Genomic DNA, 13,336 nt, shown 5'->3' on the forward strand with positions numbered 1-13,336 from the left:
AGAGGGGGAGGTCAAGGAGAGATTGGGATGGGGGGATGAAGAGTTGGGACAAGGAGGGATGGGTCAAGGAGGGATGGGTCAAGAAGGGTTGGGTCAAGGAGGGGTGGGTCAAGGAGGGGTGGGTCAAGGAGGGATGGGTCAAGGAGGGATGGGTCAAGGAGGGGTGGGTCAAGGAGGGTTGAGTCAAGGAGGGGTGAGTCAAGGAGGGATGGGTCAAGGAGGGTTGGGTCAAGGAGGGTTGAGTCAAGGAGGGGTGGGTCAAGGAGGGTTGGGTCAAGGTGGGATGAGTCAATAGAGGTTGATCAAGGAGGGGAAGGTCAAGGAGCGATGGGTCAAGGTGCAATGGGTCAAGGAGGGGTGAGTCAAGAGGGTATGGGTCATGGAGGGATGGGTCGAGGAGGAGTGGGTCAAGAAGCGATGGGTCAAGGAGGGGTGGGCCAAGGAGGGGATGGGTCAAGGGGGTAGGGTCGAATGATGGGTCAAGGTTGGGTGGGACAAAGAGGAAAGAGTCAAAGAGGGATGGGTCAAGGAGTGATGGCTCAAGAGGGGTTGAGTCAAGGAGGGATGGGTCAAGGAGTGATGGCTCAAGAGGGGTTGAGTCAAGGAGGGATGGGTCAAGAGGGGTTGGGTCAAGGAAAGATGGTTCAAGGCGGGGTGGGTCAAGGAGGGGTGGGTCAAGGAGCGATGGGTCAAGAGAGTTTGGGTCAAGGGTAGATGGGTCAATAGAGGTTGGGCCAAAAAGGAACGGGTCAATGAGGGGTGGGTCAAGGAGGGATGGGTCAAGAGGGTTTGGGTCAAGGATAGATGGGTCAAGAGGAGTGGGTCAAAGAGGGATGGTCAAGAGGGGGTGCATCAAGGAGAGATTGGGATGGGTGGGGCAATGTAAGATGGGTCAAGGAAGGGTGGGTCTAGGAACAATGTGTCAAGGAGAAGTTGGTCAAAGAGAGGTTGGATCAAGAAGGGATGGGTGCAGAGGGATTGAGTCAAGGAGGGATGGATCAAGGAGAGGTGGATCAAGGAGGGATGGGTCAAAGAGGGGTGGGTCAAAAGAGGCTGGGTCAAGGAGGGATGGTTCAAGGATGGATGGGTCAAGGAGGAATGGGTCAAAGGGTAGTGGGTCATGAGGAGGTGGGTAAAGGAGGGATGGGTGGGGCAATAAAGGATGAGTCAAGGTGGGGTGGGCCAAGGAAGGATGGATGAAGGAGGGATGGGTGGTGCAATGAAGGATGGGTCAAGGATGGGTGGGTCAAGGAGGGTTGGGTCAAGGAGGGTTGGGTCAAGGAGGGATGGATCAAGAAGAATTGGGTCAAGGAGGAATGGGTCAAGAGGGGTTGGGTCAAGGAGGCATTGGGATGGGTGGGATATTAAAGGATAGGTCAAGAGGAGGTGGGACAAGGAGGGATGGGTGGGGTAATGAAGGATGTGTGAAGGGGGATGGGTGAAGGGGGGATGGGTGAGGAGGGAGTGAGTCAAAATAGGATGGGTCAAGGAGAGTTGGGTCAAGGAGGGAAGGGCTACTAAGGGATGGGCTAAAGGGTGATGGGTCAATAAGGGATGGATCAAGAAGGGAAAGATCAAGGAGAGAGGGGGTGAGTCAAGAAGGAAAGAGGATGAGCGAGGCAATGAAGGATGGGTCAAAAGGGGTGGGTCAAGGAGCGATGGGTCAAGAAGGGGTGAGTCAAGGAGGGATGAGTCAATAGGGATTGGGTCAAAGAGGGATGGGTTAAGGAGGGATGGGTCGATAGGGGTTGGGTCAAGGAGGGATCGGTCAAAGAGAGGTCTGTCAATGAAGGATGGGTCATGGAGGGGTGTGTCAAGGAGGGGTGGGTCAAAGAGGGATGAGTCAATAGGAGTTGAGTCAAGGAGGGGTTGGGTCAAGGGGGGATGAGTCAATAGGGGTTGAGTCAGAGGGGGGATCGGCCAAGGGGGGGTCGGTCAATGAGGGATGGGTCAAGGGGGGTTGGGTCAAAGAGGGATGGGTCAAGAGGAGTTGGGTCATGGGGAGATGGGTCAAGAAGGGGTTAAGTCAAAGAGGGGTGGGCCAATAGGGATTGGGTCAAGGAGGAGTGAGTCAAGGAGGGATGGGTCAAGGAGAGATGGGCCAAGGAGGAATGGGTCAAGAGGTGGTGGGTAATGGAGGGATGGGGATGAGTGTGGCAATAAAGAATGGATGGGTCAAGGAGGGATGGTTCAAGGAGGGATGGGCGGGGCAATGAAGGATGGGTCAAGGAGGGGTGGGTCAAGGAAATATGAGGTGGGTGGGCTAATGAAGGATGGTATAAGGAAGGGTGGGTCAAGGAGAGATGGGTCAAGGAGGAAAGGGTCAAGGGGGGTGGGTCAAGAAGGGATAGGGATGGATCATGGGGCAGATGGATCAAGGGGAGAAAGGTCAAGGAATATGGACTAAAGGCAGATGGGTTAAGGAGTAACAGCTCAAGGGCAGATGTATCAAGGCAGGATGGTTCAAGAGTGGGTTTCTTCAAGTGTTCAAAAACCGAGGCCCAATTCCAAAAATGAGAAGAGGTACCAGAAGTTACTACAATGAAAAAATGTTGTACCATGCCGTCTAGTCACCTTCCACCCACTTGACACCTCCTGAATGTCAGCACTTGTGACATGAGTAGGTATCCAATTGTACTGGAGACAGCACAAGGGGCAAACTCAGAGGTTTGTTTCATCTGAACTCTACCATTGTGACATCTCCAGATCATTATGTGCATCTTTTTGACTGAATCCCTTCTTGGTGAGAGGGAAGAGCAAGGGGCAAGAACCTCTTTAAGAATTAATTCTCTTAAGAGGGCGTGGCTAGCACCCGAGGAAGATGCAGCCTGAGGCAAGAGCTCTGCAGGAACAAAAGAGAGTCAGCAGCCCTCGGTGGCATTCTGATTCACCGTCGATCAACCTTAGCAGGTCTGCATTTGCCCAACGTTAGGAAATTGTTTCCAAGATTTTATGCTGAAAGATGACTGCTGGAGACAGCTGTCGAGCAAGTCAATCAAATGGCAAATCACGATAAGACCGATGAAACTGAGCAGGCAAATTGCACAATAAAAGACACAACTGACATGAATAGTGTTACATTCCTTATCATGACAACAAGGTGACTCACATGTCTCAGTTTTGGCAATAACAATTTGAGCCGTCGCCCAGCGGTGAGAGCTGCAGTGTGACTACCCCAAACCTTGCTCGGTGGGCGGAGGCAAGGGCAAATAAAAAGATCTTCACTGTGACCCGCTTGCAAGCCCATCTACTCACTTAAACATCTCCTCTTGGGCTCAGACCCGCTAAGCAACCTGTGACAAGTGCCATACATTAGCACAAATCGCCAAGTTTATCGCTTAGCTTTCTTCCCAAGATGGGGGGCTCATGCATGAAAAAAAGAGAAAGCCAGGTAGCGACATAATACATCCACACTCCATGTGGCACGGGTATCCCCAATACTTGAGCAGAGCCCCAAAGCAGATCTAAACAGAGAGATCACCAGAGTGCAGTAGAGAGATCTCCACTGTAATGTGCTTGCTATATATCCTGTGCTCTGACTCTCTGAGCCTAAACCAATAGATCTGTCATTCACAACGTGCACTTCAATCTACAGACTGCTCTGAGACATAAAGAAAGGCATATTGGTCCCCTCACAAGACACTTCTATGAAATACGGAATCAAATGTTGCTGAGAGAAAAAAACATTAAGACAAATATCTCAAAGACATGAGAAAGAAAAGCGGGCCAGAGAAGGACAATATCAGACCCACCAAGTCTGGGCAATTAAGGGCAAATGAGACTGTAGCACCAACGTAGACCTAATCCTACAAAGACCAACATAAACCTAATCCTACAAAGACCAGCATAGACCTAATCATACAAAAACTAATAAAGAATTAATCCTACAAAATTCAACATAGACCTATTCCCACAAAAGAATAAGTGTTGAAAAGTATCTTCTTCTTCATCCAAAGATGAGAGGAGGCCTTGTAGTTTCAAGTAGCAGGTTAATTCAGGATAAAGGTAAGACCCGCTCATCCACCCAACCGGCTTCAGCTCAAGCTAATCTTCAAGTCCCCAGCAACATTCCACAATCAGCCAGGGGCTGGCTAACAATTCTAGAACCCACACATGTAATGTGGAGTACAGCTTGAAGCAGAAGCACAATATAGAGTCTGTGGAGAAGTGTGGCTCAATGATTAGAGCGGCAGACCCTGATGCAGAGGTCTAGCCCGGGACCAGGGTTCAATTCCCCGCCTCGGCGGGTCTTGGGCTCAAAAATTCCACGGACCTGATAATTCTCGCCTCGGTGCCATTCCAATCATGGAGTCCCACTCTGCAACTCTGGGCAATAGCTTAATCTCCACAATGGCCCCCACAACGCTAAGGATGCCTGGCCTCCACCTTGGGGGTGCCCAGGAGTGGACGCCTCACAGGGAAAGCCAGGATGGGTTCCACAGCGGTATTCGTACAAGCGCCTTGAGACCCTTGCGGGTGAGTAGTGCGCTATACAAGTATCAATTTACAATTTATAACACAAACATATACCTAATCCTACAAAGATCAACATATACCTATTCCTACAAAAGACTAGCATAGACCTAATCCTACAAATACCAACATAGACCTAAAGACCAACATAGAACAATGCCAAAATATTCTAGATCACAAGGCTCTCATATAGGTCATAAGGTTATCCTCCAGGTCTCAAGGCTGTCCTTCAGGTCACACGGCTCTCCTCAAGGTTGCAAGGCTCTCATCTAGGTCACAAGGCAGTCATCTAGGTCATAAGGTTCTCCTCCAGGTCACAAGGCCCTCCTCCCGGTCACACGGCTCTCCTCCAGGTCAAAAGGCACTCATCTAGGTCACAAGACTCTCCTCTGGCTGTCCTCAAGGTTGCAAGGCTCTCCTCCAGGTCACAAGAATCTCCTCCCGGCTCTCCTCAAGGTCGCAAGGCTCTCCTCCAGGTCACAAGGCTCTCCTCAAGGTCTCAAGGCTCTCCTCCAGGTCACAAGGCTCTCCTCCAGGTCACAAGGCTCTCCTCCAGGTCACAAGGCTCTCCTCCAGGTCACAAGGCTCTCCTCCAGGTCACAAGGCAAGGTTCTCCTCCAGGTCACAAGGCTCTCATCTAGGTCATAAGTTTCTCCCCCAGGTCACAGGGTTCTCCACCAGGTCACAAGGCTCTTCTCCAGGTCACAAGGCTCTCCTCAAGGTCACAAGGCTCTCCTCAAGGTCACAAGGCTCTCATCTAGGTCATAAGTTTCTCCCCCAGGTCACAGGGTTCTCCACCAGGTCACAAGGCTCTTCTCCAGGTCACAAGGCTCTCCTCAAGGTCACAAGGCTCTCCTCCAGGTCACAAGGCTCTCATCTAGGTCATCTGGATCTCCTCCAGGTCACAAGGCTCTTCTGCAGGTTGCAATGCTCTTCTCCAGGTCGCTAGGCTCTTCTCCAGGTCGCAAGGCTCTCCTCCAGGTTGCAAGGCTCTTCTCCAGGTCGCAAGGCTCTCCTCCAGGTCGCAAGGCTCTCATATAGGTCATAAGGTTCTCATCCAGGTCGCAAGGCTCTCCTCTAGGTTGCAATCCTCTCCTCCTGGTCCCAAGGCTCTCCTCAAGGTCGCAAGGCTCTCCTCAAGGTTGCAAGGCTCTCCTCCAAGTCGCAAGCCTCTCCTCTTCCTCCATTGTGGGCGTCATGTACAGGAAAAAACCTCACTCCACATTTACTTATTGGGCCAGAGCATGTCTCCAACATCACCACACAGAGCCTCCTGCCCCATGGCAAGCCCACAACCTCAGATAATGTCCAGAGCAAAGCGCAGAGAGACCAAGTAATTGGAGAGTTTGCTTTATATAAAAAACATGTTGCATCACATTACATTGCACTTCTGTGTCGACTCATTCCCAGACACCTGGAAACAAACTCTGTGATGCCCCTGCTTAAGAAACCATCTGCTGACCCAGGCACGCTTGCCAACTACAGACCCACCATCCTCCTACCATACCCGTAAAAGGACTTATAGAAACTAATCAACCGATTTGTCACCAATCACCTCAGCAACCACAAGCTCCTTGACACCACACGGTCTGGTTTCAGACCCAACCACAGTACAGAAATAGCACAAATGACATCTGCATGATCCTTGACAGAGGAGACACAGCGGCCCTCATTCTCCCGGACCGCTCTGCACCATTTGACAGAGTCTCACATGGCGTCCTCATCAGGTGCCTGTATGGGACTGGCATCCAATGACCTGCTTTCCACTGTTTCTACTCCTTCTTAATGGATAGAAGACAAGCTGACAGCATCCTCGTAAGCCTTACACTCATCTGCAGAGTGCCTCAAGGCTCATCGCTCAGCCCCACCCTCTTCAACCCATACATGATCCCTCTGGCCAACGTTCCTCACGTAGACCACATTAACATCATCTCCTATGCAGACGACAAGCAACTCATAGTCTCCCTCCCAGGTAAGACCACCAACAGAAGAAACAAGTTCACCACTTGCATGACCGAGTTCACTAAATGGATGAAAGCAAACTGTCTTAAACTCAACACCGACAAGACAGAAGTAGTGCTCTTCTGCAAGAACATCTCACCATGGGACTACAACTGGTAGCAGGCCAAACTCGGACCCACACCCAGCACCCACTCCAAGAACCTCAGAATAATCATTGATAGCAAACTGGACCACACAAGTCAGCACCGTCACTGCATCCTGCTTCCACACTCTGAAGAAGCTGAGAAACATCTTCAAATGGCTCCCAAGCAACACTAGAAAAACTGTCACTCGCACCCAAGTCTCAAGCAAGATGGGCTACGGGAACACCCTATAGATTGGGATTACCAAGCAACTCACTCGAAAACTACAGACCATCCAGAACTCGGCAGCCAGACCCATCCTCAACCTCCCACATAGAACCCACATCACACCACAACTCAGGGAGTTCCACTGGCTCCCTATACAGAAACACAGTCATTTCAGGCTCTTCACACACACATTCAAGGCACACTGCAACTCAGGCCCTACCTACCTGAACAGTCACATCTCCTTCCACCAACCACACAAACACCTCTACTTCGTGGGACTTCTACTGTCACACATCCCACGCATACACAGAACCAGATCAGGAGGACAGGCGTTCTCTTACTTTGCTCCAAAAGAAGCTGAAGACCTGGCTTTTCAAGCACACACAGCGGTTCAGTGCAAGGACACCCTCGAGGGCAACAATGCGCTTTACAAATACACATAGCATAACATTTTCAAAAACACATAAAGTAGGGGGCATTGAGGTGATAGGGGAAGGACAGAGGACAAAGGAACTAGTTACCTGGCATGGATCTGAACCTCAAACTCTGAAGCTGCAGAGGTTGTATCCAACATCCAAGACAAGCTGGAGTAGAAATCCTCACTCACCAGCCTCACCTTCTGTGGTGCGGGTGGTAGACCTAGAGCTGAGGGAAACAGGAATAGTGAGGTTGCTGTAAGATGAATCCATGAGGACAGAGGGAGTATTCACCAGCTCTACACCATGCAGATACACATTATGTACAGTCGGACTGTTTGACACTACATTTGCTAAAGCTTACATTGTGATGTAATCCCATTCTCACAGAATCACAGTCTTGCTCTTTCACTCTCAACCCCACTCACTGATTCTCTTCACTTCTTACTCACTCACTAACTCTCAGCCACTCGCAATGAATCCTACCCTGACTCATGGATTCCTAACCCCGTTTACTGACTCCCTGCTCAGCTTACTAACTCATGACTGACACTGAATACAAACAAAGCTCACTGACATCTAGCTGCACTTGAATTCCTAGCCACATTCACTGACCTGTACCCCGGACTCAGTAACCCTCCCCATCAACGTACTCACTCACTAATTCCTAGCCTCACTGACCGAGACCCAGCCCCACTAGCAGCTGCTGAACCTACCACAACTCCCAGTCCCCCTCATGCACCAGCCTCCCTGGCCAACTCCCAGCCTGCTCTCTGAATGTCACCCCTACTACTCGACGCCCTGCATCGTTGTCCTGCTTCCAAAGTCACCTGCAGCCTACCCACCACCCGTCCACTCCCTGAGATTCTCCTATAGTCAACATGCCCCCCTTCCAGACTCCTAGATACATCTACAGCCAATCCACCGCCATTCCACACTCATCTGCAGCCTACCTCCCACTCTTCTGGGCTCACAACCTGACTCACAGCCTACATGCTGCGCTTCCAGACTCACAACCTCACCTGAAGCCTTCACGCTGCCCTTACAGACTCACAGCCTCACTTGAAGCCTACATGCTGCCCTTACAGACTCACAACCTCACTCACAGAATACACACTGCACTTCCAGACTTAAAGCCTCACTTGAACCCTACACGGTGCCCTTACAGACTCACAGCATCACTTTAAGCCTCCATGGCACCCTTACAGACTCACAGACTCACTCTGCACCCATATGGCAACCTTACGGACTCACAGCCTGACTTAAAGCCTACACTGTGCCCTTACAGACTCCCAGCCTCACTTGAAGCCTACACGGTCCCCTTACATTCTCACAGCCTCACTCTCAGCATGCACACTGCACTTCCAGACTCAATGCCTCACTTGAAACCTACACAGTGCCCTTACAGACTCACAGTCACACTTGAAGCCTACACGGCACCCTTACACAGTAACAGGCTCACTTGAAGCTTACACTGTGCCCTTACAGGCTCACAGCCTCACTCACAGAACACAAGCTACACTTCCAGCCTCACTGCCTCACTTGAAGCCTACACGGTGCCCTTACAGACTCACAGCCTCACTTGAAGCCTACACGGTGCCCTTACAGACTCACAGACTCACTTGAAGCCTACACGGCACCCTTACAGACTCACAGCCTCACTTGAAGCCTACACGGTGCCCTTACAGACTCACAGCGCACTTGAAGACTACACGGCGCCCTTACAGACTCACAGCTGCACTTGAAGCCTACACGGTGCCCTTACAGACTCAAAGCCTCACTTGAAGCCTACACGGTGCCCTTACAGACTCACAGCGCACTGGAAGACTACACAGCACCCTTACAGACTCACAGCCTCACTTGAAGCCTACACGGTGCCCTTACAGACTCACAGCCTCACTTGAAGCCTACACGGCACCCTTACAGACTCACAGCCTCACTTGAAGCCTACACAGCACCCTTACAGACTCACAGCCTCACTTGAAGCCTACACGGCACCCTTACAGACTCACAGCCTCACTTGAAGCCTACACGGTCCCCTTACAGGCTCACAGCCTCACTCTCATCATACACACTGCACTTCCTGACTCAAAGCCTCACTTGAAGCCTACATGCTGCCCTTACAGACTCACAGCGCACTTGAAGACTACACGGCGCCCTTACACAGTCACAGACTCACTCACAGCCTACACGCTGCACTTTCAAACTCACAGCCTCACTTGAAGACTAAACGGTGCCCTTACAGGCTCACAGGCTCACTCACAGCCTACACACCGCACTTCCAGACTCAAAGCCTCACTTGAAGCCTACATGCTGCCCTTACAGACTCACAGCGCACTTGAAGACTACATGCTGCCCTTACACAGGCGCAGGCTCACTCACAGCCTACACACTGCACTTTCAGACTCACAGCCTCACTTGAAGCCTACACACTGCACTTTCAGACTCACAGCCTCACTTGAAGCCTACACGGTGCCCTTACAAGTAGAGACCGCTTTGTCGCAGCTCTGTCTATTTATAGGACCACAACAAGACTACTTTGCCTTGAAAAAGCCCTTGGCCAACTGGCCAATTGGGTGAAAAACGTGTCGGCTGTTTTCGTATGATTTCACTGTTGGAACAAGTAATTAAAAATGGCACATCTTGCTTAAAAGCTTAAAAGAACTTGAGTCCTGCTAATTATTATTCCTTTCACTACAATTGATCAACGGGCACAGACCTCTATCTATAACTTAAATAATCCTCTAACCAATGGCTCCTGGGTGTAGCCATTCGTGAGGCACAAGCCATTCTTAACATTGAGTCCTAACCACTGTAGCGTGAATCCTAGACTCATCCACCCATCGCAACAAACCTCAACCTACAGCTTACCTGCTACCCTTGCAGTCTCCTGGGGTCAACTACAGCCTGCCTGCCGCTTTTCCAGACTTTCAGACTCATTTGTACCCTACATGCCACCCTTCTGAATCTCATACTCACTCACATCCTACCTGCTGCCCTGCCAGATTCCCAGAATCAACAACAACCTACCCATTCCCCTTCCAGACTCCCAGATGTACTCACAGACTACCTGCCACTCCTTTGAGACTCCCAGAGTCACTCACAGCCTTCTTACAGCACTTCCAGGCTGCAAGACGCACCTACACTCTACAAGCCACTCTTCCAGGGGCCATAATATAGAAGTGTCCTGGGATTTCTACAGGTGTTTATGTGCACTTTTTGCTCCCCGGGGGCACTTTGGTATTTCAGAAGGGGCCACTTCTGCAATACAGATAGCAGTGGTGCACAATTAGCCACAGCGCTACCATGAGAAGGAGTTCCCTCATTTGCATGCGTGCTGTAGTATTATGGAAGCGGGAACAAAGGCAAAGAAGAAATCAGCCGGTGCACTGAGAGTGCGTCACAAAAGGGTTGGGCACTGTCCATGCACCCCCTGATGGTATCCCTCTAGAGGGGGCATGGGGGTCCTATGGACCCCCCAGACATCCCCTTGCAGACAGGTGCAGTCACTCACTGCACCCACCTGCAAGGGGATCTCTTTCAGATTGCCGCCTGCACAGTGAAACACGGAGCAGCTGCTTTAAAGCCACTAGGTATTTTAGTTGAATGCGCTGCCCCCAGGGCAGCATGAGTTCGCATCTGCCCTGAGGGAAGTGCATTCAACATAATAGGAAGTGATTTCGCTGTATGGGCACGGTGCCCCTGTTTGAAGGTACGCCATGTTACAAACAGGGAAACTGTGCCCTATATGTAATGGGGCCCCAGATACACAAAGTCACCTACAACCAGCCTGCAGTCATTCCAGAATGGTCACACTCACAGCATACCCCTGTAGACTTCCTGTCTGCACTGCTCCCAACCACAGATCACCATCAAGTCATTTTCTTTCTTTAACTCATGTACATCTTTTTCATGTTAGGTATTCATATGTTCGCTTATATGATAGCATCTTCTATTATGTGCGATGATTTCAACTAATATGTTCAATCAGTTGATGCACACGTTGGTGTCATGTGAGTCCCACAGTGTGGGGCCCTGGTGGAAATAAAGAAAACCTTTTCTGGACAAAAGTGAAAGTCAAAACCATAAAGAGTTACTGGAAACCTAAGAATCGTTACAGAAGGCAAAAAGTAGTTAGTTAGTCAGAATTGAAATAAGCATCAGTAATGCACCAAAAAGGTGATTCACAAGAGGTCATAATATAAGGTCACAAGTAAATAGCCAAATATAGTTCAGCAAAGAACTAATATAAATCTACTCAGTTCATAAGTCAAGAAAAGGCTAATTATAGATCAGCAAGAGGACTGACAAGAGGTCTGCCTCTGGGGAAAGAGCCAAAAGTCAAAGTCTAAATCAAATATACAGCCTGACATAGAGACTGCGCAGTTGAAAGGTAAGGGAAGGTCTGGCGCACATACCGGAAAAGACACACGTCATAGGTTTTAAACAGTAGAAAACCACACACTGTACATGATATGTTTCAGCATCATAGGCATGTACTAGCAAGGATATATTACATGAGCCAATAATAAAACAGAAAAAATAGAATACATGAAATATGAAACAACTTAAGGAACACCTCATTTGCATTGGAAACGTGGAAAGGAATGTGACATTTATGCAGCAAGTGAAAATAACACACTGTGCAGCTAAAGAATAGATCATAAATCAGAGCAGGGAAAGGAGCCTTGAATATATTCAAATACAACATTCAGCACATAGCTTCTTTCTCAATGCATTTGCAACTTCTACAGCACAAAACAATTAAAACTATTTTGTTTATTTTCTGAAAGAAAAAGCACGAGCTAGAAACACCAGCTGAAAGCTCATTGAAGGAAAATAAAAGCAACTTTTTTTCTTCAGCAACTTTAAAACTCATGTCAGTGCGTGTAGACTGAGGCCCAGTAATGTCAATCTGTGGCCTAGTTATGCTAACCTAAATACAGGTAAATAGGCATTATTTTCTAATGAATAAAAACATTTTCTCACTAGTTTCATAGGCTACTGCCACTTATACCAAACCTAAATATCTCCTTTTCCAGGATGCATTCCCGCCAGGTGATCTGTCTGAGCCTGGGACAGTTCTTTCTTGGCATCACCTCACCTTGCTCTGAATCTGTGCCATCTCCAGTCTGTTCTGCTCTTCTGCTAAATATCCACCTTACCAACTTGGGCACTCGCGTCGGATTCCCTGCTGAGCCATCACAGTAATGGCCCAGTTACCACTTCCCTGGTGCAGCTGTTGCAAATGACTGCTGCCTTGCAGAGTGTGTTGAGACCCTGTATACATGAGATCTGTCATTTCCTGTTCGGCTTCATGGATACCTTTATAGGGATCTCCCAGGAGACTCATTCAGTGGCCACCAAAGTCCATATCCTACTGACTTGAGTGAAGCTAGCAGCAAATATTATTACTCAGCCTCTTGTATACATCGTTTTCCATATTTCTGCTCTTAGGCGCCCAGGCCCACTGAGGACTTGCCTCTCTCCTATGGAAGTCATTCCCAGGAGATCTCAGAACCAAGCCCAGCTTACTGCCATTCAGAGAGCCCCTGCAGACTCCACTGTTCACTCTCCATTGAAAGCAGAGCTTTCAGCCCTGTCAGCCGAATGGACCTCCACTGAGTCTATACTCTAGCCGGCCCTCCACTGAGTCTATACTCTAGCCGGCCCTCCACTGAGTTCATACTGTAGCCGGCCCTCCACTACATGCATACTGTAGCCGGCCCTCCACTGAGTCTATACTCTAGCCGGCCCTCTACTGAGTCCATACTGTAGCCGGCCCTCCACTAAGTCTATATTCTAATCGGCCTTCAATGAGTCCATACTGTAGCCGACCCTCCACGAAGTCCATATTGTAGCCGGCCCTCCACGGAGTCCATGCTGAAGCCAGCCCTCCACTTAATCCATACTGTAGCCGGCCCTCCAATGAGTCCATACTGTAGCCGGCCCTCCACGAAGTCCATACTGTAGCCGGCCCTCCACGTAGTCCGTAGTGTAGCCAGCCCTCCACTTAATCCATACCGTAGCCGGCCCTCCACTGAATACATACTGTAGCCGGCCCTCCACTAAGTCTATACTCTAATCGGCCCTCCAATGAGTCCATACTGTAGCTGACCCTCCACTGAGTGTATA

At 49.8% G+C, this 13,336-nt stretch overlaps 1 protein-coding gene across 3 annotated transcripts in view; it reads right to left on the minus strand.

The window, feature by feature from the left end:
• The window catches only part of LOC146788781 (uncharacterized), a 125,161-nt gene that overhangs the window by 61,005 nt on the left and 50,820 nt on the right, over positions 1 to 13,336 (minus strand). For all 3 annotated transcript variants that reach the window (XM_085630337.1, XM_085630338.1, XM_085630336.1), the window contains exon 3: positions 7,307 to 7,430. In XM_085630337.1, the coding sequence (XP_085486463.1) occupies positions 7,307 to 7,430 (124 nt within the window). The remainder of the gene's footprint in view (positions 1 to 7,306; positions 7,431 to 13,336) is intronic.

This window comes from Triturus cristatus, chromosome 10, assembly GCF_964204655.1.
Source record: "Triturus cristatus chromosome 10, aTriCri1.1, whole genome shotgun sequence".
NCBI classification, from domain to species: Eukaryota; Metazoa; Chordata; class Amphibia; order Caudata; family Salamandridae; genus Triturus; species Triturus cristatus.